The sequence below is a fragment of the Camelus ferus genome, chromosome 16 (genome assembly GCF_009834535.1).
Source record: "Camelus ferus isolate YT-003-E chromosome 16, BCGSAC_Cfer_1.0, whole genome shotgun sequence".
NCBI classification, from domain to species: Eukaryota; Metazoa; Chordata; class Mammalia; order Artiodactyla; family Camelidae; genus Camelus; species Camelus ferus.
The window spans coordinates 30079380-30107044 of record NC_045711.1 but is presented as its reverse complement, the minus strand read 5'-3'; the positions used below and the strand labels follow the sequence as shown (position 1 = coordinate 30107044).

The 27665-nt window shown below is 49.6% G+C and overlaps 1 protein-coding gene across 10 annotated transcripts in view; it reads left to right on the top strand.

The window, feature by feature from the left end:
* ARSG (arylsulfatase G) overlaps positions 1-27665 on the top strand; it is a 108208-nt gene that overhangs the window by 70557 nt on the left and 9986 nt on the right. For 8 of the 10 annotated variants that reach the window (XM_032457000.1, XM_032456997.1, XM_032456999.1 and 5 more), the window contains 4 exons: positions 8544-8740; positions 9723-9803; positions 19858-19966; positions 24965-25085. In XM_032457000.1, the coding sequence (XP_032312891.1) occupies positions 8544-8740; positions 9723-9803; positions 19858-19966; positions 24965-25085 (508 nt within the window). The remainder of the gene's footprint in view (positions 1-8543; positions 8741-9722; positions 9804-19857; positions 19967-24964; positions 25086-27665) is intronic. The other 2 variants (XM_032457002.1, XM_032457006.1) reach the window with 2 other exon arrangements.

The following is a 27665-nucleotide window of genomic DNA, read 5'->3' as shown; positions in this document are numbered from 1 at the left end:
TGGATGCATGTGTAGTAAAACTGGAAAACAGTCTGCCCTGGAATCTCACAGCCTGGGTTAGAAGTGCCTCGGGTATGTTCCCAAAGTCCTTGGGAGCTTCCCCGTATCCCTGCTCAGGCCATGCTCTATCATCATTATTATTCTGCCTTCTCCTATGGGCGTATAACCTGCCTGGGGGTAGAGCCTGCCTGCTGTATGCTGGGCACTCCGGGCATTTGTGGAGTTCTTTAGTTGGCAGGGTATGTCCATTTCTTATTGCTGCTGTAACAAACTTACCACCAACTTAATTGGCTAAAACAATAGCAATTTATTCTCCTACGGATCTGGGGGCTGGACATCTGAAATGAGTCTTATGGGGCCAAAATCAAGGTTTCAGCAGGGCTGTTTCCTTCTCGAGGCTCCAGGGGAGAATGGTTTCTTGTCTTGTGCAACTTCAGGGCTGCTGGCATTCCTTGGCTTTGGCCACGTCGTCCTGATCTCTGCTTCTGTGGTCCCCTTGCCTTCTCCTCTTTTGTAGTCAAATCTTACTCCACCTCCTTCTTATAAGGGTGTTTGTGATTACACTGAGGGTCTACTAGGAAAATCCAAGGTAATTTCCTTATCTCAAGACCCTTAACTTAATTGCACCCGCAAAGTCCCTTTTTCCACATAAGGCAACATTCAAAGATTCCAGAGGTTAGATTCAGTGTGACACGCAGGGGTTACAAATTCCAGCATCTCCAGGGCTCAGGTAACCTAAAGAGGGAAGCAGGCTGAATGTGAGGCATTAGGGAGTGGTGGAGATTGTGGTGAACTTGAAAGCACGTGTGCCATCTAACTCTCACTGCCCGCTGCTTCTCTGTGGAAATGGGAGCCTGGATTGTCAGATCTTTCCATTTCTCAAGAAAGATGGGATACCTGGCCGTTGGCAAATCTCCTAATCTTTAAAAGTTAGAAACTACTCATTAAAAATAACAAAAAAAGCAAAAAACCCAGACCTGTGCCACAGTGGGTCTCTAGCAAGCTGTGTATGTGTGTATGTGTGAGGGCTTCTGGTTTACAGCCTCCCTGGTCAGGACAGAGAATAGATTGTGTGAAACAACAGACAGCTCCCAAGTAATGCACCCTGACCTTGTGGTGCACCGACGGTGGGGTACAGGCACACGTGCACACACCTACAGCCACCCCACGCCGCCCCCTCAGCCGGGTCTCGACTCTTCACAGCCGCCCCGTGCTGTCCTCTGTTGAGCCCACGTGTGCTGTCTCAGCTTTCTCCCAAGATTGCAACCCCTTCGAGGGCTGGGGAGCAGTTTCTAGTAGGTCCCTTGGTATTTTCCACAGCCTTTGCCTAAGTGGGCAAGAAAAAACGTGCTGCACACCTGTCCACTTGTGCAGAATTAAAAATAGATTCCACCTTCGGATGACTGATCTCACCAGCTCCTGGAATGTGAGAGAACCCCCAAACCCCTGAACCGCGCTGGGACTTCGTTAGAGAGAAGGGCAGCTGGGAGGGTGGAGGCAGCAATGCAGATCTCTTTATGATGTTTTCTTGATAACAAAACCTGTTTACAGCCTAAATTCTGAGAGCAGTCCCTTAGGGCTTTGGAGACTGCATCTTACCAGTTTTTCAGGGCTTTCTGAGAAACACTTCATTTGTTTTTTATTTTTTCAAATGGTGGATATGAAAAGGGGAAAGCTCCTTCTCCCATCTGGGGCTGTTGAGCACTTATCCGCTCCCGGGAGCTTGGAGACGGCGTCAGGCCCCTGTGCCCTGTGACAGGTGGGTGCTTCGTGGCTGATGGGGACAGTCCATGCCTCCTTTTGCGGTGAAAGCACAGTGTTCTGGTGTGGGGGGGGGGTGCGCCGGCTGGGGACTGATTAACGCTCTGAAGTGGACATGGGGCTGTTCATCGACCAGTGAATTAACCAGCGCAAAGACAAACCAATCAACCAACAAAACTCTTTATCGTAGGAAAGTGGTGAAGGGTTTGTTAATTTGTGAAGTTACTTATTGAGTGAAAAGTCACATGAATCCTGTTGGCTTTTAACTTGACGGAAAATAATCCTCAGGCCTGCTGATTTCTTTAGGATCTGCCTTGCCAGTTCACCCATGATTTTTGAAGTGTCAGCAGAAAAGTCCCCAGATTTGTACTTTCTTCTCCTCCGTGACCTCCGACCCTACCTGGACCTGTTTGTCAGAACTACCGGGGGTCCCTGAAGTCTGGTTTTCTGTTCCCGCTCAGTGAGGGTCCCACCCTAAGACTTCGTTGAACGTTCTTCCTTGGGTCTTTACTTGAATTTAAACCCCAAGCCTAGCAGCAATGCTGAAAGCTAATTCTTCTTTTCTTCCCCTTTAATTTTTCAGGTATATTCAGTTGACCATGTTGTATTAATTTCTGGTGTGCAGCATAGTGTTTCAGTTATATATATAAAAATATATTATATATATATTCCTTTTCATATTCTTTTTCATTATAGGCTGTTGCAAGGTATTGAATATAGTTCCCTGTGCTGTACGGTAGGTCCTTGCTGTTCATCTATTTTATATGCAGCAGTTAGTATCTGTAAATCTCGAACTCTCATTTTCTCCCTCCACCCAGCCTGAAAGTGAATTCTAGATTTGAGTTTTTTAAACAGCAGGCAAAGCTCCAAATTGGCCCCCCCCCAACCGCAAAAAAAGAAAGAGAGAGCAGATGGCATGGGCTACTGGGTCAAGGAGCGAGCTAGTCCTCTGCTCCTTACAGGGTCTCGTGCACTGAACCTAAACTGGGGAAACGGGGCCTGGTGAGGCCGAGGGGATGGGGCACAGGGGTGAGGAGTAGTTGAGGGTGTTTGAAATCAGAGTGTGTGGTCACTGTTCCAGGGTGGGTGTCATTCTGAACCAGGGCCTAGAGAGGCACAGACACAGAGAAGCCCCCGCCTTCCTGGGCTGCATCCTAGGACCTGCATCAAAGGCTCAATGCCTTCTTCTGCTGGGCTGGACCGGCCCCTGCACTGCTCTCCCCATGCTGGTCCAAGTCTCCCCCTCCTTATCTCCACCCCCACCTGTCTCCCACCTAACACACCGACTGCCACCTACGTCAGGGCTCCGGGTTCAGCCTAAAGACCATTCTCACCTCCTAGCCACTTCTCGCTTCTTTCTGTTTGAATGTTCAGATGAATAGCCGATGAGGAAATGACCAACTCGTGCTTCACTAGGTGATGGGACTAAGGCCTTCCTCCTGCTGTTCTGTCCACCTTGAGTGCCTACTGCGCATCGCCCACCTGGAACCCCTCGTCCTTCAGGTCTCCTGGTCTCAGAGATCTCTCCCCTCTCCCCCTCACCCCACACTTAATTCGGTTCCCCTGTTACATCCTTTCACAGCAGCTTGTACTTTTCCTCCATCATCGCTGCTAAATCTGTAATGATCATCTGATTAATTTTTTTAAATTGAAGTATAGTCAGTTTACAAGGTGTCAATTTCTGGGGTGCAGCATAATGTTTCAGTCATACACATACATACAAATATTCATTTTCATATTCTTTTTCATTATAGGTTACTACCAGATATTGAATATAGTTCCCTGTGCTATACAGAAGAAATCTGTTTATCTATTTTATATGTATTAGCTAATATTTGCAAATCTCAAACTCCCAATTTATCCCTTCCCACCCCCTTTCCCCCTGGTAACCATAAGATTGTTTACTATGTCTGTGAGTCTGTTTGTTTTGTAGATGAATTCATTAGTGTCTTTTTTCTTTTTTTAGATTCCACATGAGTGATATCATAGGGTATTTTTCTTTCTCTTTCTGGCTTATTTCACTTAGAATGACAATCTCCAAGTCCATCCATGTTGCTGCAAATGGCATTATTTTATTCTTTTTTATGGCTGAGTAGTATTCCATAGTACAGAGAGATATATATACACATATCCGTACATATGTATCTTTTTTTTAGTGCAACATACAAACTTTATTTAACAAAAGTAACAGGTAAAGTCAAACAGGCACTTATATTAAGAAAAACTGACAAGAAGAAATTTTATCTTAAAGACCTTACAGTAACCTACTTGCAGTTGCATTTAACTGAGCTCTGTTGCTGTGTGTATATGTGCATATATATACATATACCACAGCTTCTTTATCCAGTCATCTGTCAATGGATATTTAGGTTGTGTCTGATTAATTTTTAGTTGGATTTTTCTCTCACCTGTTTCCAGTTCGTTGTGAAGCTCCAAGGGTGTGGAAATAATGCTGATCATGGAAATCAGCTTAGTTGTCCCATCCTAATCTTAGTGCCTACAGCTCTATCCCTAGTGCCTGGGGGGAGCCTGGTTGGAGCTTAATGACTGTTCATTGAATGAGTGAATAAATGAGTGAGTTACTTGATCTGGCCTCAAAGATGGGCTGGTGTTGTGCTAGGAATACAAAGGAACATTCTATCTGTCCTGGCTTTTGAGTAGCTCCCAGGCTAGTGCAGAAGGAGATAACGTTAAAAGCTGACTTGAAGGTAGGTTGTATTATCCAGATTTGATCAATACTCTGGGGGAGGGGGAAGGGAAGAGGAAGCTATTGGTGAGCTAGGAGCAGAGGAGGAGTCTTGATGGCTTGGGAGCTGGATCTTAAGAACAGATTAAGTGTATTTAGGCAAGGAACCAGGCAGGGTACGTCTGGGAGAGGAGGCAGATGGAGGTGAGATGCTTGGGAAGCTGGCACCATAGAAGGAGCCTCGGAGCGGGGAAGACGGATGCTGGGCTGCAGGGTTTGGACTATCTTGTGGGCTGCATGGAGCCCAGTGGGCTTTTAAATAGGAAACTGACAGATCAAGTCTGGGTTTGAGAAGATGTCTGGAATGCTGAAGCCCAGAGGGGGATGGTAAAATGCTGGGGGCTGGGTAAAATTGTGCAGCCTTCCATTTCAGAGAGACTCGTGACCTTTCACCTCTAGGGACCACTGCAGGGGGAGCCGAGAGGGCCGGGAACCAGCTGGGCAGGTGAACACTCCTGGTTTGAGGGAAGCCCCACCTCCACCTGCAGGCCTGGCTCTCTCTGGCCAGAAGCCTGTGGGGACATTTCCTAAGAGGTGAGAGGTCGGTGTCCCTCCCTGGCCATCTTCTGTTTCAGATCAGGTGATTTGCTGACTTGGCTGTCTCTGGGTCTTAATCTTAATGCATTTCCACGCCCTGCCCCATCCTCTCTCCTGGAATGTCCCCTTGAGCATCTTACTTCTTCTAATAGCTTAACCCCTTTTGTTAGATCTGGTCATATTTTTCTAGCCTGGTGAATATATATATATGAAATCATACTGTCTTATAGTTGGCTTTTTTTTTAACGGAGGTACTGGCGATGGAACCAAGGACCTCATGCATGCTAAGCATGTACTCTACCACTGAGCTATACCCTCCCCCTGTAATTGGCTTTTTTAGAAAAATGAGGTGTAGTTGATTTACAGTGTTGTATTAGTTTCTGGTGTCCGGCATAGTGATTCTTTTTCATTATAGGTTATTAAAAGCTATTGAATACTGTTCCCTGTAATATACAGTGGGACCTTGTTATTGGTCTGTTTTGTATAGAGTAGTTTGTATCTGCTTATCCCAAACCCCTTCCCCTCTTCCCCCTCTGGTAACCATAAGTTTGTTTTCTATGTCTGTGCATCTGTTTCTGTTTTGTAAGTAAGTTCATTTGTGTCATTGGCTTTTTTTTTTTTTAAGTACCAGTTCTCTTTATTTACTCTTTATTTTCCGTTCAGCACAGGAGCATAATGAAGGGGTGGTTTGGGGGATCGATGCCCCCTGGGAGCTAGTTTGTGTGGTTTCTGCAAGATGCCACATTTATGAATTCTAGCATGGCATCAGGATGCAGAGGAAGAGGTACTTCCCTGGGTACTATGGATCCTTACGACTGCTGGCTCGTGAAATTCATACTTGTTAGTAAGAAGGCTACTGTTTATTAACTGCTTATGATGGGCAGTTAATTAATGATCACAGCTTATTGGGGGGCAGCATAACTGTCCCCACTGTATAGGCAACAGAGGTTAAGTTGATTGTCCAGGGTGACAGAACCATGAAATAAAATTCCAGGGGTCTGGATGCAGATCTCCGGCACCTGTCCTCTTCATCCGTGCGTACTGTCGTCCCTCACCATCACGGTGCTCATTCAGCCTCGGGCCCAGGGTACTAACAGGATTTTGATACTGGGCGGGGAGTTTGGAGGATATGCTGAGGGTGAGTGGGACAGGGGTGGATGATGGGACCATGCGCCCAGCCCATATGCAGGGGTGAGCTGACCAATGTTTAACAACCAACACTCTGACAAACAAAGCTCTGATTTGTACCATTTGCCCAATTCTGTGGTGTAAAAAGTATCCTCACTGTGGCTGATTTTAAGATGCCAGTGAGCTGTTGCTGAATGTGGGGTTGGGGAGAGATGTGCTGGGGCACCCCATCTTAGGCTGTTTCCACCATACAGGGTCAGTGTCCGTGAAATTACCTCCGGGGCATAGATAGTACTAAAATGTAAAAAATAATTAGGATATGAGGAGTCGTGCACATTTATTACCTGTTTTTAATATCATTTGTTTAACTGTAAGTTGATTTCATTTAATTTTTAATGATGGCCGTGTTTTAACAACTGGCTTGCAGAATTCCTGAAATTTGAACCAGTTCCACCCAGTGTGCCAATGTAACATGGTGTCTCTCCGCAGATTAGAAAAAAGGCGTCCCCTCTGAGCAGGCGCTGATCTGTGCCAGAGTGCCCAGCCAGCGGATTGTGGGCTGGAGTTAAGCTCCGATTTACTCTCTCAGCTGAGAGAGTCCTTGTCTTTGTGCAGGACGCAACCTACACAACTGTACATGAGCAGGCAACAGACACTCTAAATCAGCACCACCCAGTAGAGCTCTCTGCAGGGATGAAAATGTTCTTTCTCTGTGCTGTCCAACATGGTAGCCACTAGCCTTAGCATTTAAAATGTAGCTAAGGCAACTGAGACACTGGATGGATGGATAGATAGATAGACAGACAGACAGATGTAAAATACACAAAACATAAAAAACCAAAAATACCCAAAAAAGAAACAAACAAAAAAGATTAAAAAATTACACGTAACATAAAATTTACCTTTTCAAGTGTATACAATTCTATGTTTTTAAGTACATTCACATTGTTCTGCAGCCATCACCACCATCCAGAACTTTTTCATCACCCCAAACTGAAACTGTGCTCATTAAACACCAACTCCCCATTTTCTGTTCCTCTCAGTCCCTGGCAACCACCATTCTACTTCCTACCTCTATGAAACGGGCCACTCTGGGTACCATGTCTTCAAGCCTCATCCCCAGTGTGGCATGTGAGGCACCGAACTCTTAGTTTTGTTTCATTTTCATGAATTGAAATCGAAATAACCACATGTGACTTGTGACTCCTGCATTGGACAGAGCAACTCCGGAAACGCTGCAGAGAAACTGCTGATTGAAGTGGAGAAGGAGAGGCCCCCGCTGGGACGTGCACCCTGGGTTTTCTGTCCATCAAAGAGAACTGAGTATAGGCACCGTCCCAACCAGGGGACCCTCGGAGTTGGGACGCAGGGGACTGTCCAGCGCGAGGTTGCATGCAGAGCTGAGGACTCAGAGAGCTTGATGTGAGATGGTGTAAATCAGAGGAAGCAAAGAACTCTTGGGTCAATGTGAAAGTCGAGTCTCTGGCTGCACTGGTGTAAAAAGAGCCTGCACTTCTATTATGACTCTGTACAAACTTGCCTGAGGTCTCCCCTCACCCTGACTGTGTCCTCGGAAAGACCCCCCTCCCCATAAGTGTGGGCTGTGGGACGGGGCTCCCTGAGGGTCCCTGCTGCTGCAGGAGTGGAGAGGCTGTGGATCTGAAGCTGCACTTGATCCCGTCTCTTGCCTGGGAGTGAAGGGTGGGGTGGGGGGCAGTCGGGAACCAGAGGCCTCCCGGGGCACCTGCAGGATTAGATGAGGGGTGGCCAGGTGCCTTGGCCTCTAACGGGACCTTGATCTGGATGTTCCCGGCTCTGTCCTTGGAATTCCCTGTGGTCAACTTGAGTCATTCATTCATCTCCTAGGAAGGGCCAAGGCTGGGAGTGGACATGATGGCCTGGATGCTGCAAAATAGCAGATAAAATTTTAAAATATGTTTGCATTGGACTTTAGAAGGCAGCAGTTAGGGGCCAGGGCTCTGCTCTCAGCCAGGTCTGAGTTTCAGTCCAGACTTGATCATTTACAAAGCTTGAGTAAGTCTTTCAGTCTCCCTGAGCCTCCGATGCTTCATCTGAAAAAGGGAACTTGTGGGTTCTCATGAGGATGAATTTAGACGGCGTGAGTCACACTTAAAAGCTCTCGGTAAATGTGAAAGGACAGTGACAATGATTACAGTTCCTCTCAGTTTTTAACTAGCTAACCAGGTTATCTCCACATTTCCTCTGGAGATTGTAGACAGATGAGTATGTCCTGAGCACATGAGGCAGAAGGTGTTCTGGGTTTTTCCCTGGAGCCAGGGAGAGCCACAGAGACACTGGAACAGCCAGAGTGCCTTCTGGAGGGTTACCTCTTGGCTCTCTCTCGTTTCAGCACCAGCGGAAGACCCTTCCTGCTCTATGTGGGCCTGGCCCACATGCACGTGCCCTTAGCCAGGACCCAGCTCTCAGCAGAAACATGGGGTCGAAGGCCATACGCTGCAGGTCTCCGTGAGATGGACAGCCTCGTGGGCCAGATCAAGGACAAAGTTGACCGCACAGCGAAAAACAACACATTCCTCTGGTTTACAGGTGAAGAAGTAAAACCCAGCCAGTCTAACTGAGATCTAATGGATAACCCTGCACATTCACCACCCCCACCTACCAACCAGAGAGCAGAGTCTGGGCAAGTCATCCTCTTTAATGGGGCCAGGGGGCTGGCCTTGAACTTGGGGCCTCATTAGCTTGCGTGCTGAGCACCTGTCCATTGGGGCCACCAAGGCGGAACCCCTGGAAAGGCTGGCACAGAGGGGACAGGTACCCTGCTGGCCCCTTGGGTATTGATTAGGGTTATCTGGATATTGCTCTTAATTGTTAATGAATGACTTTGACACTGTGAACTTATAGAGTCCTCGGGCAGTTCTGAGACTCCCCCTTCAGCATCCTCCCGCATCCCAGAGGTTGCCACCGGTCACCAGGTCACATCTTTTCTCTGAGTGGAGCTGAGCTAGTGAGCTGTTTAAAGGGCCCACACAGGCATTGTGGGTCTCAGGTCCCTGTCTGGAACGAGGGCAGGAGACACCTGTGTTTCAGTCTATTCTCTACTATTTGGAAGGTTACTTCACCCTTGCGAAACCTCTCTTTCCTTGTCTGCAGAATTGAGCTAACAGTCGGAGCTACTCCTTAGCACGTTGGAGGAGGATGAGATAATGTATATGAAGCCCTGGGTGCATCACAGGTGCTCAGTGAGTGGTTGCTGGGCCGATGACAAGGGAAACAAGATTCCTAAAACTGTGTAGGAAGGCAGGAGCCTCAACGAGGGGTAGCTCGGGGCAGGGACCAGCCACCTCTCTGAAAGCCCATCAGAGGCAGGTCCCCTAGAAAAGGTAATTCTTCAAAGGTAGGGGTCATGTTTGTTTTCACAAGTCCTTTTTCTCTCCAGTCCCCTGCTGGGCACAGGGACATGGTGACAGAGAGAAAGAGAACTAGCTGAAGCATCCATTAGCCTGTTGACTGCTGCCTGTTGACCGCTACATGTTGCTTTTTTTTTTTTTTTTCTTTTTTTGGTTTCTAGGAGATAATGGCCCGTGGGCTCAGAAGTGTGAGCTTGCAGGGAGCGTGGGGCCCTTCACTGGATTGTGGCAAACTCATCAAGGTAGCTCGGGTTGGGGCATCCCATGGCTGGTGCTGAGCCCAAGTGTGGGCGTGAGATTCCACCTCTAGGGGGACCAGTTTATATCTGGGCCTTGGGGCATCATTGTGAAGTAGGGACAGATTACTCACCAGCTCCCAGGTTCCAGGGAAGAAACAAATTGGGACTGAGAAAGTTCGTGTTCAGCCTGGACCGTCCCTTTCTCTCCTCTCCTCCCAGCGCACCAGCTCTCCCCGTGATGAGCCAGTCCGTGGACCTTCCAACACATATGCCTTGCCTTTACTTTCATCCTGATGTTCTTGCACTTCCTCCTTCCTTTCTTTTCTTTCATTTTTTCTTTGAGTCATTCCTCCATCTATCCAACTGTTAATTTACCTCATTTATTCAAGAAATATTTAGTGCACAGCCATGCAAGGTTTCTGTAGGTATTACCTCTAAAGCTTAGTGAAAGGCAGGTAGCGATAACTCCATTTACAGATGAAGAAGGGGAGAGGCTCAGAGAGGCTGAGTAACTCATCTAGAGTCACACAGTTTGGGAGGACAGAGCCAGGCTTGCTCCCAAGTTAAAGCTGGTGATCTTTTGACGTGACACAATACTGCCTTTCTCTGTTTAAACATCCTTCAGCCCCCAGCTCAGCACCCATCTGCTCTGAGAAAGTTTCCCCACAAGGACCCCACTTTCTGGAAGAGCAGTCATGCTGAGGACGATTTGGCAATATGGACCAAAGGTTTGAAAAATATGCATGCCCATTGATGCATTAATTCCTCCTTTAAGGATCTGTCTTAAGGAAATAATTAGCCAAGTGTACAACGATGTATGTAAAGGAATGCTCATTGCAGTAGGTTTTTTAAAAAAAATAGTTGGACATGAGCCAGGTGTCCAGCAAGAGAGGAGTGCTCAAAGAAATTATGGTACATATATTTAAAGAAATACTAAGGAGGGGAGGGTATAGCTCAGTGACAGAGCACGTACTTAGCATACACAAGGTCCTGGGTTCAATCCCCAGTACCTACGTTAAAAAAAAAAAAAAAGAATGACTGTCTAGAGCAGTGTTTCTCAGGCTTTAATTGTGGATGGTCCCCTGGGGATCCTGCACCCAGTAGGTGTAGGGTGGCGATGGAGATGTTGCATTTATAACAAGTTCCTGTTATGTTGATACAGCTGGTCCAGGGACCGCACTTTGAGAACCACTTAGAATATCCACAGCTTGACCTTATGAGTCTAGAGTCATTCAAGTCTAGAACTTTCGGATCTAGACCCATGGTTATCAGGTGTGGTCCCAGGACCAGATGCATTAATACCACCTGAGAGCTTGTTAGCACTGTGGATGGTAGGGCCTCACCCTGGACCTGCCAAATCAGAATCTCTGGGGATAGCAAGTGTTGGTGAGGGTGTCACACAAATGGCAAATGCTGGAGAGGGTGTGGAGGAAAAGGAACCCTGTTGGTGGGAATGTAAATTGGTGCAGCCACCAAGGAAAACAGTATGGAAGTACCTCAAAAAATTAAAAATAGCACTACCACATGATCCAGCAATTCCATTCCTGGCTATTTATCTGAAGAAAATGAAAGTACTGGTTTGAAAAGATACATGCACCCGTGTGTTCAATGCAGCATTATCTACAATAGCCAAAATATGGAAGTGACCTAAGTGTCCATCAGTAGATGAATGGATAAAGAAGATGTAAGATACAATGGAATATTACTCAGCCATAAAAAAGAATGAAATCTTGCCATTTGCGGCAACATGGATGGACCTACAGGGTATTACGCTAAGTGAAATAAGTCAGACAGAGAAAGACAAATACTGTATGATCTCACTTATGTGTGGAATCTGAAAAAGGAAACAACTGAATAAACACAACCAAACAGAAACAGAGTCATAGATACAGAGAACAAACAGGTAGTTGCTGGGGGAGGGGTTGGGGTGTGGTGGAGGAGGGAGAGAAATAAGTGAGAGATTAAGAAGTGAAAAAGTCCAATTACTATAAAATAAATAAGTTACAGGTATGGAATGCACAGTGTGGGGAATATAGTCAATAATTATGTAATCTCTCTGTGTGGTGACAGGTGGTTACTAGACTTACCGTGGTGGCCATTTTGAAATGTACAGAAATACTGAATCACTGTGTGATGCGCCAGGAGCTAACATAGTGTTGCAGGTCAATTACGCTTCAAAAACAGGCAAACAAACTCAAAGAAGAAGAGATCAGATTTGTGGCTACCAGAGGCGAGAGGTGGGAGTGGGCGAAGGGGAACTGGATGAAGGCGGTCAGAAGGTACAAACTTCAAGTTATAAGATAAATAAGTACGAGGGATGCAATGTACGTCGTGCTAAATGTGATTAACACTGCTGTATGTTATATGTGAAAGTTATTGAGAGTAAATCCGAAGAGTTCTCATCACAAGGAAAAAAAAATTTTTCTATTTCTTTCATTTTGTGTCTCTATGAGGTGATGGATGTTGACGAAACTTACGGTGATAATTATTTCATGAAGTATGTAGGTGATACCATTATGCTGCATACCTTAAACTCATACAGGGCTGGTTGTCAACTGTACTCAGTAAAATTGGAAAGGATTAAAAAAGCTCTGGGGCTAAGTCCTGGCAATCTGTTTTAACAAGTCCTTTAGGCGATATGGATGCAGGTTAAAATTTGAACTACGCTGTCCGATACACCGTGCACTAGCCACACATGGTTATTTAGATAAAAATTAAATTAGAACTCAGTTCCTTAGTCATACCAGCCATACTTCAAGGGCTCAGAAGCCACATGTGGCTGGTGGCTACCATACTGGTTAGCATGTTTTCATCATTGCAGAAAGTGCCGTGGGGCAAACACGCAAGCAGGTGATTATAAAGCAGGGTAAGAACTCCATGAGGGGAGCACCAGGGCTTCTCGCCCACCTGGGAGGGGAACAGGAAGGCATCCCTGAGTGGTGTGAGTTTGGAAGAATGAGTAGGAGACCGCCTGGGATTTGCTGGCGACGGGGTTTGGCATGGCCTGGGCGAGAGTGGGAAGAAGAGAGAGGCGGGGCTGTCCAGCTGTCTGTGCATCTGGAGCTCATGGAAGCAGACTGAGTGGAGAGACAGGGAAAGCCGGGATCAGCGTTTGAAGGGCTTTTCTTTTAGTCATGATTCTAAGGAAATGTGGAATCGTGGAAGGATTTTTAAGAGAGTGACATTTGATTTTTTTAAGTGGTGGTGAGGTTCATGGAGCATAAAGCTAAACTGTGCAATTCAGTAGCATTCAGCCTATTCACAGTGTTGTGCCACTGTCGCCTCTGCTGGGTCCCCCCAAGCCTTCATCACTGCAAAAGAAATCCCCATACACTTTAAACACTAGCTCTGCGTTGCCCTCTGCTCCTGACACATTGTTCCATTTTAAAGGACCTCTCTACCGTCTGTGGGGCTGAGGGAAGGAAGAGGAGCAGGTGCCAGACTCATTTGTACCGAGCCAAAGATGAAAAATAAATGAGGGGCAGACTCTCCAGGATTGTCCCCACAGTCAAACAATGCCAGGGTGGGAGGCCCCATCTTTATTCCAATTGCCTTGTTGTCCAAATGTGGAAACTGTGGCCAAGTAGGTTGGAGGGCTTTCCTGAGGCCAGCCAGTGATGGAGGGGGCCACGTGGTTTGACCACCATTGGCTCACTCCTTAACACACGGGATTGTTGTTTCTCACATTTTGTTCTACCCGATCGACTGCTCAACCAGTTGGAACATCCTGTCTTACAAGTTGGACCCCGCGGTTGTCAAGGAAAATCTGGTTAGCCCCTGTTCCAGTCTGAACCTTTCTAGATTTATGGGAGGCAGAGTGGAGAGGTGGAAAGATGGTTTTGGAGGCTTGAATCTCGACTCAGCGTGGGGACTGGTGCCTGGTGGCCCCCTGCCCTTCCAGTATGGCTTCCTCCTCCGGAGGGGCTCTGGAGACCCATCTCGGGGGACCGGTGGGGAGGACCAGCTGAGACATCGCATGGAGGGAACTCAGCCTGGCGCTTAGCCTCAACCCCTGCCCCTCACCCCTTAAGACTCCATTTCTTCACTCTCAGCCAAAACAAACTGGGGGGTCCCCACAAAGAGAATTGGAAGAAGTGCCCTGAGAAAGATTTTCCTACAGAGTACACGGGCAACTTAAACAACATGGACAACTTCACAAGTGCTTTGGTCCTTAGCTTGGGAAACTTTGCTCTGAAGCTGGATTTTATTCATCTCAAAATTACACCCTTTTGGGGGCAAGGCCTTGCATAAATGTTGTGGCTGGATGTGGTATCCGTGGGACACAGCACTTGAATTTGTGGTGGCGGGGTAGGGGCTGAACGCTACTCTCTTTTTGCAGGAGATCCTAAAGGCGAACTTTTCCTTCCTCATTTTCTAAACCTGTTTCCTGTCCACTGTTTTATAGCTTTCTTCCTCCTCTCTGCTCAGAATGCTGCTGGGGGCTCTGGGAGGCCAGGCAGAGCACCGTGTGGAAGGGACATGGCTGGGGGCTCGGGTCATGAGGCTGGTGGTCCCTCTGGACCACCTGCTCTTCTTCACTCAGGTTCCTTGTCAGTGGGATGCCTGCACATCCTGCTGTAAAGGAGGCCAGTCTCCAGAATAGATGAAAGAGAGAAGACAGTCAATGTTTTCGCAACAGAGTAGGACAAACAGTACCCAGAGCCCTGCTTCTTTCTCCCCGCAGCCAGCCCAGTATGTCAGGCCACGTGCTGCCTTCCCCTGTTACCCGGGCCCCCCGGAGCCCCCCTCCTGTCTTCTCTTTCCTTTCCTGGCCAAGCCGCTTTGCTCAGCTGATGGGATGAGGCAGCGTCTCCTGGAGTCATCTTTTTACCCCGTGCCGGGAGTGAGGATGTGCCACTGGGCTTGGCTTGCGTGCGCCCTGCAGGGCAGAGGAGAAACTGAGCCGGGGGGCAGGGGGCAGCGCAGAGGGCCTTGCCTTCTTGCAAACAAAAAGGGTCCGAGGTGCGGGTCGACCGGTGACCCCGAGCCCACGGCCCCTGCGCAGGCCCTGCTCGGAGCAGCCGTCCCTCCCTTCCCCACTCCGGACCTACTTCCTATCCGGGACAGAACCAGCACCTTGTTTGTCCCCTGACTGACTGCTCCTCTGTCTGGAAAATCTTTTCTTGTTTTATTTGAAGAACAGAGCTGTTCCTTCCTCCCCCTTGGTGATGAGGAAACATTGTGTTGAATTTGGCATCCTCAGCTTCTAGGAGACCTTGGTTGTTTGTAATTCGATGCTATCGGCTTGTTGCATAACCTTTCCCACTGGGAAGCGGACCCTACATCCTGGGCCTTCTGTCCAGTTTGGGGCAGAGGTGGGGCTGGGGGAAAGAGTGAGGGACCAGGGATGCTGGCTGTTGGCCCAGGCTCGGGGCAGGGCCCACCGATGGGGACTCAGTGGAAGTGAAATTATGTCTCTGTCTGGGCCACAGGCCACCAGGCTTACAGTGTCCCCACCACCACACTCATGGCCACCCCAGGCCAGCCAGAGTCCCCGGTCCTGACAGCGGTCTGGCTGCCCTGTGTTTCTAGAAAACTAGTGTGTGGGCTGCGGGCATCCTTGGCAAAGGCACGTGTTTATATTTAGAAATGAGCCCTGCTTCTTTAGAAGGTTATAGAATGTGCCCTGCTCAGAACAGGCCTGTTCTTCTATCCGAGTTACGAATATAAATGCTTTTGGGAGCCAGGCAGGTAATATTAATGAACAAACGTTTGTTTTTGTCCATTGCAGGCAGCATTAGGGATTTAGTAAATTGGAGAGAGGGCTCTGTCTAATGACATTCAGAATTAGTTTGGGGGGAGGGCAGAGCTCAGTGGTAGAGCGCATGTCTAGCATGCATGAGGTCCTGGGTTCAACCCCCAGTACCTCCATTATTAAATAAATAAACCTAATTACCTCCCCTCTCCCCCTACCCCAAATACATAAAACTAGACTGCCTTAAAAAAAAGTCACATAAAAAATATGATTTATGCCAAACCAAACTGTCAAGGGGGCGGAGTTTAGCCTATGGGTTGCCAGTTTGCAACTTCTGCTCTTGTCTCTCTGTAGGTAATTTTGTTGCGTTTTTGGTTTTGTTTTGCTGTGGGTTTTTTGGATTGCATGTGTTGGGCACTTCCGTGGTAGGCACTGTGGGAGAGGACCTGACTGAGAACTTTATATGCATTAGCTCACGGGAACGTTCCCCAGAATCCCATGAGGTCAGTACAGTCATTTCCACCCCCTTCCCCACTTCATGGCTGAGGAGGTTCAGACCAAGGGATGCTAAGAATTCTGCCCAGGGCCTCACAATGAAAAGGCGTCCTCCCATCTACCTGACTAATGGTTCTGAAACTCTGGTCCTCAGACCATTGGTGTCAGAATGACCTGGAATCAGAGCCCCACCCAAGACTTAGGAAATCAGAATCTCCGGGGGGTCCTGCAGGCGGCTCCCTGTACGGAGAAGTTTGCCAGCCTCTGTCTGAGCATCGCTGCCTTTCTGACTCAGAGAAACATGGCCTTTGAGTCCTTCCTGGGAGGGACCACTATTCCTAAGCGTTGGCTGTGGTGAGTCTTCCTCAGCCTGCCCTTTCCTTGATGCATCACAGAATGCCGTTTCACTTCCGTAGCCAGGGAAGAACAAGTAAGCAAATTCATGAATCATGGTTCTGTTTATATTTTGGTTGCTGAGGCTAAATATTTATTGCTTTAAGTAAGAGGTTCTGCCTTAATTAGAGTCATAACTAACCACAAGTGCATTGAAATGCATTCTCATGACCCTGAGATGTGCCTTCCCCGATGGAAAGCCAAACGCCACTGACACTTTTCATGTGCCAGTGCCACTGATCAAAGTTGTAAGGTTGCTCTAAGCTAACGAATGGATTTTGAAATTTAAAAAGTCCCTATTTTAATTTAGGGATTTATCTATTGTTCTTACTCAGGATGACGTATAGGGTCACATTTATGATCCCGTGGCCTAAAGGTATTAAGGTGAATGCAATATAAACCCTGTCATTAGAAAGCACATAAGCTACATTTAATTTCGAAAAGCATGGTGTCCACTTTTTGGTTTTTGCCCTTTGCCCTCCTCACCTTTGCCCTGGAACAGGTGTGCTCTGCATTAAATCACCAGGAGAGCTTTATAAGGTACTGATATCCAGGCCCCACCGCAGGCCAATTAAATCACAATCTCTGGGAAAGGGACCTTGGCATGGGTATTTCTCAGAAGCTTCCTTAGTGATTTGAATATGCATTCAGGGATGGGAAATGCTGTCCTAGAAGGTCCTAGAAGATTTAATGGGTGAGGGTGCTGGCATTGTCATTAGACTTGGATTCATATCCTGACTCTCCTGTTATGCTTGCTGTGTGACCTTGGACAAATTACTTAACCTCTCTGAGCTTCATCTGAGAATGGGGATAATAGTGCCTGGCTCACAAAGTTGTCATAAGGATTAAATGAGATAATGGTAGGAAACTCTTAGCATTATCCTTAGGTGCACTTACTTTGGTGCTTAGGAAGGGCTCAAACAATAGGAGAGATTATGGTTGCCGTTATTATTATGTTTAACTCGGAATGAGTTTCCATTAGTAGGAGCAGGTATCACTGAAGAAGAGAATTAGGGGACCTGGGCCAGCTACCATGGGTTTCAGTATGTGCTGGTGCAAATAAACCACGACACACACTGTTAGATGTTTCTGATAATCAGATGCTTGGTTATTAAGCATCAACCCTGGGGACCCATGGAGAATGCTGGTCGACTCTTTTTAAGTTGGTCCACCCCTAGCAGTGCCAGTGAGATACCGGAATTTGGAGTGAGATGATGTCCACGCTGTGGGGGATATTTTTTTTTTTTTATAATTGCTTACCACACTCTGGACTTTTTAAAGATAAATTCCTTTCAAGTACAAGGTTTGTGGGCATGGCTAGAATAGAGAACTGTGTCTTTCTGTTAAAGCCAGAACTCAAGGTATAGCCAGTACCAGCTGGCCAGCCTTGACGACACAGTGGGGGATTGCCCCTCATGTGTCCACATTGAGGGGCTTCTCGCTGCCAACCTTCTTTATCTATTTGTCTCAACTGAATCTTTGTAAGTCCACCCTGTTGACACATTCACGTTTTGTAACTAGCTGAATTCCTCATACCCTCTCCAAGCTTCCGACTCTGTGCTGAAATAGGGCAAACACATTGAAATACTTCTCTCTGAAAACAAATTAGTAAAGTTAATCCTCTAAAAAAGAACAATACAAAAGATTATGGCAAATGAGCAGAACTCCTAGTGGTGAGGACCAGTTAGCAAACTTATTAATTAGGGGCTCGTGTACCCTTCTGAAAACATCTTCGAGGCGGAGACCCAGCCCTGCGTGCTGACTCTGGTGCCCATAGCCAATCACAGTGCCAGCCCCCAGCCCTGGCCTTCTGGTTGACCCTCGGAACAACCGGCTTGTTTCTTGAATTGAAACCTTCGCCTTTGCTTAGCATCTGGCCTCGAAGGCTGAATGAGCAAGTCCGTTTGAGTTTTGTGCTCCGGAAGCGTGTAAATAAATGGGCTCCATATTTTCACCCATCTATTCCCCAAGCTTCCATACACATGCCTCTCGTGGGGGAGGAATTCCCCGCAGAGCCCGAGCACGTGCGATCATAGAGGCTTCCGCCCTGCTCTCTGGCCTGAAGCCGCGGTGTCTGCAGCGTAAGTCATGCATTCCAGGGCCACGTGCACGTGCCTTCTGCGCAGTGCTGGGGTCTGTTCCCCACGCGTGAATGATCGGGGGTGGGCTCTCTAGGTGTTCCTGGGAGGCATGGCTCTGGAGAGGAAGAAGGTATTTGAGAAGTCCTGGGCCAAGTCAAAGAGCTTCCCACTCAGCCCACACAACTCCACGTGGCTTCTTGAGCCCTACACCCCTAGACATAAACAGTCCATACAACGTGAGTTGTTTAGTGTTTTGTTTCTTACTTCCACACTCGGGGGACTCCAAAGCTGGTTATGAGAAAATTCCAGGAATGCCGAGCATTTCCGGTGCTGTGCGCTGGGCCAGGGACATCAAAGCTTCTGTTTGCTTCAGGGTGAGGGCTGAGTGACAGAAGCCTTGGTCTCCTCGCCCCCTCCCTCCCGTCACCCCGCCTTTGTTACTCACGCCAGCCAAACATAAGGAAGTTGCATGACCACGGTATGTGCGAGGCACAGACAGCGTTTGCCTTGGAAGGGCTCTCCACACGCTAACTTTGTGGAATCCTTGGCTCAGCTGGGATGAGGTTGGGGTGTGTGTGGGAGTGGTGGGGATGGTCATGGTTAATTCAACGCAACGTGTATTCAGGATGTTTCCATGAAACATGACCTCATCCCTTCCAGCCCGCTGGTCATCGTTATCCTGGTGGTCACTTTTGACTTTGTGGTTACAAAAATAATTCCCTTAATTACCAAGTGGAAATTCATAGATTGCACATAGATTGTTCTTACCTCCCGCCGAGAGGTGAGAGGTTGGAGCTATTATGAACGCTGTCTCCACAACGTAGGAACAAGTCATTCATTCACCAAAAACAAAAAAAGAAAAAAAAAAATCCGAACCAAGAAAAAAAAATGCAAAGCAGAGCAAACAAAATACAACAAAATCTGTGCCAGATCACTTGGGTGTTGGGCGGACCAAATAACTGGGGGAGTTTCTGCCTTTATCTCTTTCCAAGTAATTTTATTTTTCCATCCTAGACAGTCATTTCGTGATCAGCAGGAAGGCATTCACTTATTCAACAGATATATGTAAGCACCAACTGTGTCTTGGGTGCACAAGACTGATGCCGTCTCGTGGGGAGCAGACACACCACAAGCCAGTCAATAAACAAGCCAGACAATGTGAAGTGTTAAAAATGGCATGAAGACATTATTATCAGAGATTGCCACGGGCAGCTATTTACGTGTGTTGAGTCCAGAATAAAAGCACACATACTGAAAGATGTCACTGGAGGAATCAAAGTAGCTGGTTCCTAAAGGCAGTCGTTCCTTTGCTGGAATTACTGGAAGCCCTTAGAGGTCCCTGTAGAGCAGCACTGCTTCCCCAGAGAACCAGCTGCCTCCTCTTCTTTCACAGGGGGAAGTCCGGCCAAGCAGACCACCTGGGAAGGAGGGCACCGGGTCCCGGCTCTGGCTTACTGGCCCGGCAGAGTCCCCAGCAATGTCACCAGCACCGCTCTGTTAAGGTAAGAGACCCAAACTCCCTTGGGATATAAGAAAAGGTCACGGGCGCTTGAGTGGCTAGAGACCTTGGGAAGAGAGACTTGTCCATCACCTGCCTCGGTCGGGTGTCCCCTGATGCTTCCCAGACTCTGACAGTAGCAGCATGGAGCAATAATGCAAGCCATCCTCTGGGATCACGTCTCTGTGAAGAGGGATGGGGTGGAGGCTGTGTCTGTTGACAGGAGGGCAGAACGCTCATCTCCCCTTTTGGCCTGGGCCAAGCTGACGGGAGGGAATGGCTCATCTGAGCCAGGATTACTCCTTCCTTGAGGGTAGGGCAGGCGTCCTACGGGTGGCTGTGTCCAGCTAGCATGTCGCTGGTGATCAGGTGGCCCCAAGAAAGGAGTCTAGGTGTTCTCGTGCCCTGGAGGGCAGGATGCGGGGGAGCTGGGTCCACCGGGCTGGTAGGGAAGGAATGAATCCTTAGGTGAGGACAGTCTTCCTACCTCTGGCAAAGAAGCTTCTATAATGAGGTGCGTCTTTTATTTGTAGGATGACTGTAAACGTGATAAAATCTCAGGATCCCTCCGATCTCCTTATTAAGGCAGATCCAGGAGGCCATCTCCTTGGCACAGAACTTGGTTGAGGTGCACCCTTCTGAAGGCAATGCCACGTAGCTTCGCAACCGTGACTTACAATGGGGACTTCTCCCTTGTCTGGTGGGACGTCCCCTCCGCGGTTCTACCCTGTATTCATGGACGGTGGGGGTGGTGTCCTCCGTAGAAACAGCTGCTTGTTTACGTGCTTGGAGTTTTTGTTCTGGTTAAACGCTAATGTACTAGTTCCAAAGGTCCTTTACCATTAACCAAACGGGTTTCGGCCTAAAGAATACAGCCTGGTAGAGGAAAGCAAGCTTCTGTGTCTTCCTCCAGTGTCCCCGGAGGGGCGGTGATGGAGAGGAAGCGGGCACACTGAAGCCCAGGGGAAAGGAAGGACAAACAGCTGTGATGGCCAGAGTAGGGGCCGAGTAGGCACTGTCCCTGGCAGCCTCTGGGCCCTTAGGAACTGCCAGGCAGCCCTGTATTGTCGAGTGGTGGGGGGCTGCGAGCAGGTGTGACAGCAACGGCTCACGCCGGAGTTTGGGAGGTCAGCCCGGCCAGGAAGAGGGCCAGGCGGGCTGCTTTTTATGGGGCTGACTCAGTGCAGTCAGGTCAAGTGTTCACGGGCTGGGCTGGATGTGCACAAATCACTCAGCCGTCTCTCAAGTTACATCACCAAAAACCAAGCATGCGCTTCTCATTTGAGAGTGGCGTTTGTACCTACAGTCAGCTACGGCACCAGAGATAAAACTGCATCATCTTGTTGATAATTTCAGGCCTCAGGGGTGACAGGTGACTTAGGGGATTGTTTGGTGAGTAGCCAAAGGAAGTTGTTTTGGTGCAAGGTAACATTTGCTTAGGGGGCTCCTGGAATTTTACCAGGACAAAACTGATCAGCCCCTTGGCGGGTATTTTTGGTGATAAATTAGTCTTGATTTTAGCAGGACAGTTTGTCTTCATAGAATTTATCCTCTTGCTCTTTTCCCACGTGAATCCATGAGAAGCAGACTTGGGTGGGGCATACTGATTGGCAGGACTCCCCGGGGTCGGCTCTGAGGAGCAGGATGGTATGATCCATATTCAAGAAACTGATGCTCACGCCTCCTGTTCTTGGATGCCCAGGCAGGCTCTCCCGCTGTTGTGGTTCATAATCACCTCTCCTGTCACTTACTCTAGTCTTTTGTTCCTCCAAGGATATAGATCTCCTTCCAGATCAGAGAGAACTCGCTTCAGCCACTCCAAGCTAAGGCCAGAACCCTCCAAGCCCACATCCCAGTGGCCCTGAGGCGTTATGGCCACCAGACAGTGGACAAGTTGATATAATCACATTTGGGGGTTGGGGAAGGAGGGGTCCAAACTCATCTTATTGGTTACCTTTAGATACAGCTGGTGTTAATACTCAGGTGTGCACCCAGGTGATGTGATAAGCTCAAGGAAGGGTCTTAGAGGTGCCCTGACCCCAAAGCCCAGGGGCACAATTGCAGAATGGAGGAAATTCCTTTATTCAATGGAGATTGATTGTTGTGCCCAACTATGGGTCACGCAAGGCTCTCAGGACTGGAGGGGCAGTAAAGGCACATCAGACAGAAGGGTTCTGATGTCCAGGAGCGGATGTCCCTTCCGGAGGGCAGGGCTTGGCAGCACAAGTGAAGAAGGCCTGGAGGTTTGACCCTGAAACTCCAGAGTGGGGAGTATTTCAACTGTGGCGCTGTTGACATTGGAGGCTGGATGGTTCTTTGTGGTGGGGGGCTGTCCTGGGCCTGGTAGGATGTTTGGTGACATACCTGACCACACCCACAGAGGCCAGCAGCTCCCCCCGCCCTAGCTGTGACCACCAAAATGTCTTTGGGCAGCACCGGTGTCCCCTGGGAGGACAAAGTCATGCTGGGTGGGAACCACAGCTCTCGCTTGATTTCTTGGAGTCACTTTCAGAAAGGTGCAGGGTCAGCTCTGCATTGGGGCTGGGAGGCCCCCATCTGTGTTAAGGACAGAGGCAAGTAACCGTGACTAGAATGGTGAGAAGGACTTGAAATAAGCTCGTTTGAAACGGCTAAAGGTGCTGCTTAGCCAGGAGAGCGATGGTCCCCTGGGGGGACCACATGGCTCTCCTCATGTCCAAAAGGCAGGCAGCTATGCGGGAGGGGGATTTGGCTGGTTCCATGCTGTCCTGAGGCGCAGAAGCGAGTCCCGGAAGTGGGAGCTGCAGAGTGGCAATATCCACGTCGATGCCCGGTGCTTTAGGTGTCACGCTCCCTGGGCAAGGCCAAGCCACACGTCTCCTTTCAAGGTCCCCCCACCCCTGCCCTGTATCTGGCGGTGGGCAGTGGTGGGGGCTTCGGGGAGGGGGCCTCGTCCCCACCCTCACTCCTAGCCGCGCTCTGCTCTGTAACGGACGTGCACACTTTGGAGCTGGGTCTTCCTGATGCTCCGGACCCCCCGTGCTCCCTGAAAACGGTGCTGTCGGGTCTCCGAGAGGGACCTGAGGGTGGGGTTTGAGGTTTGGAGCAGCTGCGGTCCCTTTGGTGGCCCTTGTGGGACCAATGCTCTTTCTCCAAGTTCAAGCTGAGGCCTGGGGCCAGCCTCGGGACTGCGTGTCCTGGGAGGACCTCCCTCCTCCAGGGCTACCCTTGGGGGCGTGGCTTCCTCCATTACATAAGGAAGGACTTTTTGATGGCCTGTGCTGGCCAGTCACTGCTGAGTTGGCACGTCGCTGGAGATGTGGACCAGAAGCTTTTCTCTGTGCTCTGGGTGGACTAGGTACTTCTGAGGTTCCTGCCAAATTTTGAGACATCAGGGTTCTGTGCTCGGTAATTAGGATGCTAAAGCCTCATGACGGTGGAGGTGCAGGGGCGATGATGAGATGGAGAAAGACAGTGTACCAGGCATTCCGAAATCTAACACAGATCCTGTTTCCCGGGCTCTGACTGACCCATCGGCGAGGCCGATCTCTCCGGGGGCACAGTTTAGAGAAAGTGCAAACCGACAGCGCCAGCCCTGCCCGGCTTTCCAGGCTGCACTGCGGTCCTGTGCTGCTTGACTGGTGGCAGGAACCTTGGACTCCGGACAGGTCTCTGGACTGTTCTGTACCCTGCAAGTGCTTACCGTGCACTTCCTGGCTTTGCCTTGGTGTGGGATGCCAGCTCCTGGGGTGCGTATCTCAAGCGCTAAGCCACCAGCTACGTGGACTGTGAAAGCTGAAGGCAAACCAGAAGCAGTCTGTACCGGAGTCAAAGGAGAGGTCCTGCCTGGGGTTGTAGGCAGAGCCCTGGACAGGAGGAGAAGGAGGCCGGCAGAGGGTGGTGGGAGCCCCGTGGCAGGTCCCTTCCGCAGCCCCCCTTGGAGGGCGAGGCGCCCCTCCCCGGACCCCAGGCGGGAGGAAAGCAGGACGTGTGGCCCTGGAGGCCTCCCCTGTGGGGAGTCTGAAGCCGGCTGCTGGGCCCAGCCTCAGGGATCCTGACCCTCCTTCCTGGGGAAGTTCAGCCTCACGTTGGCCCTGCCCTCCTGGTCTGTCAAGTCCCGCTGACTCTCAGTTGGCCTGGCTCTCAGGTAAACAGCTCTGTTGAAAGGGCGGCCCATCTGTTCTTGCTGAAGAGTTTTTTCCCCGACATGAGCACAGCAGGCTGGGGGGACATGGGCCCTGTGGTAGAGCCCGGTTTTACTGCACGACTTAAAAAGGAAAACCGAATTAACAAAATCCAGCGGAACGTTCGCAGGGGCTGCCTTCGGGTGATGTACGCTGTGTGCTGCTCCTTGTTATTTCTGGATGTCATTTCCCCCCAACTATAAACATTTACTATTTCGTAATGGAAATGAAAGAGCTAAGTAAACGAGGATGGGATGTTTCACACACGACGGTACTCTACACAAAGACCGGGGATGGAAGGAAGGAGGTGAATGTCCTCTTGCAGACACCTGTCACACACTGTTCCCTCCTGGCGAGTGGCAGTGGCCTAGTTGGTGACAGGTAGAACCCATTAGTGCTTAAATAGGCCTACAGGGGTGCCCCTGTGAGTAATTATAACACAAGCATCCAGTGAGTGCTGAGTGCAGGCCTTCAACATGCCATACCCATGGGTTTCATCCACACCACCACCCTGTGCGGTCAGCACTATTATTAACATGCCCATTTTAGAGAACAGAAAACGGAGGCACTTGAGGGCCCAGCTAGATGGCAGAGCTGGGATGTGAGCCCAGGCAGCACCTGGCTGCAGTGCCCAGGTGCTGAACCACCGCACCATCCTGCCTCCCATAGGAGCAGAAACCCAGTTGGGACCCAAAGGAAGGACAGGCGGGCAGAGGGGGTGGGCTGTGCAGGAGGCTGTCAGTGCTAGTCTGGGCTCGTCCGGGCAGGTCTCAACACAGTGCTACCGGGAAGAGAGCCTGGGATCAGCTGGGGCCAGCGCTGTCTTGGTTTTTCCGCAGTGTGCTGGACATCTTCCCTACCGTGGTGGCCCTGGCCGGGGCCCAACTGCCCCGGGGCCGACACTTCGATGGTTTGGATGCCTCTGAGGTGCTCTTTGGCCGGGCGCAGAGTGGGCACAGGGTAAGTGGCGGAGGTATGTGTCTCACCTGGGCTTTTCAGGGCGCTGGCCGGCGCCTCTCCTCAGGGCCTGGCTGCCTTTGTGCAGACAGAACCCTCTTCAGAAGATGCTGGCAAGTGGCGAATGAAGATCCAGTTTGACAACCGCCCTGGGTGACTCCTTTGAGATGAACCTCTCTTTCCACTCCCCTCCTCTTCTTCCCTCATCCATCCAGTTTGTCAGTCCAGATGTCTGTGGAGCAGTTTGGCCTGGGGTGGGCGCACGTTGATGCTTATTCCCCATAATGAATGATTTTTCCCCCCTCACCATCATTTAATTTTCTGGCATGACTTAGGCATTGGCACATTCTGCTGGCTGAGATGTAGGACCTGTGTCTGTAGGTTGTGTCTGGTGGGGCTCCCCTATGCGAACAGAAGCCTCCTGAGGGCAGGGCTCTCACCACGGAATTCTTAGTGCACCTAACACAGTGCCGGGCACCCGGCCTGCAGGCAATAAACGCGAACTGGATGAATAAATGAATGAAGGGAAGACCTCATGGGTGGCAGGGCTGGCAAGGTCTTTATACCCCGACCTTTCCCGGCTCCTGGAGGGCTCGGCCCGCACGGCTCCCCAGCCCCGCCATGAGCACTAGGCTTCTGCTCCCCGGCACCCCAGTGTCCCCTCTTTGGGGTGCTGTGAAGCACTCGGTGGCAGCGACAGCCAGGAAATGTCAGGCCTGATGGCCCTTCCCTGTCTCTCTGTGTGTTTTACTTTTGCCAAAAGGAAGAGGAAGTGGGAGGAGGAAAGGAGGCTGGCGGAACCCGGAACCCCCTCTGGAAGGCCCGGTGAGCCCGGCTTCTCAGTTAGGGACCCACACATCAAAGGGTCTATTTCTGGCTTTACCGTGGGTCACATGGAAGTGACTCAAAAGTACTGGGGCAGTTCCTGAATCTGCCCTTCCCCACAGCTGGGACACTGGTCCTGAGTGGGCACTCAGGGAGACTCTAGGGGTCCTCAGATGATGCCTGGAGTGGCCCCCAGAGAAGGACTGCTTCTCCTGGCGTATCCGACCCCCTAGAGGGGCAGACCCTTCCAGGCCAAGCCCAGCTCCAGGACAACAGCTAAGCAGGAAGGTGGTTTCCGCCTCTGGGCTGGGAGTTTGCAGTATGTGACCCTGGGGGGTTATGCAAGACGTCAGCAGAGAGGTGCTCCCGAGTGTTTATTACCACGGCTACTAATAGAATAATTGGGGTCACCAGGAAGTGCTTCAAGGACTGCGGTCCTCTTGACGTTGTCAGGCCACCGGTGGAAGCCAGCTCCCTCGCGTGGAACTTCCGTTTTCAGATGGGAGAAGGCTCGCTCTCTTTCTCAAGTCGCAGCTTTCCGCAGACTCATGGGCGCCCCACCCTCGGGGCTGGACGGTTAGTGGTCTAAGCCCCAACGGGGTTGGGCCCAGGAACTGGGTGGGAGCACCAGACACTAGCTACAACACCGTTTGGGGTTTTCATGGGGATGTTCGATTTGTGGTAATGCAGCTGGAGTCAGGCTGATTTGCTCTGTAACCACACCCCACAGCCCAGAAGGAAACAATCATGACTTACTGCTTGCCGGAAGCTGCCGATGGCATCTTCAAGAGTAAAAAGGACATGGTGCCGGCACCTGTGGGCCGAGCTCAGCCTCCCCGAGCACTGGGTTGTTATTGAAGATGCAATATTATTGAAGATGCTGGAGGGGTCAACAGAGGCAGCCGCTGGCCCTGAATTTGGCCTTGGTCTTTTCTGGTCAGGCGTTAAAGACACTAGAGTAAATCGTCTTGAGTTTGCTGAAGAGGGGCCGGGAGGTAAAACTGTGAGTGATTATATTGATCTGCACGCATATACCTGTGTGTACACACACATACATACATGTACACACGTGCATTTTAAAATAAACACAACTTAATTGTGTTCACGCTTAGATATGTCCTGGGCTTACTAGATTGTAACGTGTGTTGGTTTAGAAAACCACTCCAGTTTCAAGAAGCTCAGAGTAACCCCTAGATAGTCATCTCAAAACCCTTTGCAATATGCAGAATAGATAAGCAAGATTATACTGTAGAGCACAGGGAAATAGATACAAGATCTTGTGGTAGCTCACAGCAGGGGAAAAAAATGTGACAATGAATATATGTATGTTCATGTATAACTGAAAAATTGTGCTCTACACTGGAATTTGACGCAACATTGTAAAATGACTATAACTCAATTAAAAAAAAGTTAAAAAAAAAAACCTTTGCAAATGCAAATCAGCAATTGGGTTCTTCCCTGTTTTGCAAATGAGTAACCGAAAGCTGAAAAGCTGAAGCAACCTGGGGGCCACATACCCTCTGGCAACCTTGCCTGGCCCTCTGTTGAGGTTGACAAGCAAATAGTGAGCTGTTGGTTTTCCTACTGGATGGTCTTCTCACTACCCATGGACAACTTGGGCCATGATGAGTGTGATGTTCATAACCAACAGCCGCTGACGCCACGTGCCTCTTCTTGCCTCTGCTGAGCCTTCTGCTTCCAATCTTGCCAGGTCTTCGTCTAGGCAGTGAGGCCAACCACAAGGAGGGAGACAGCAAC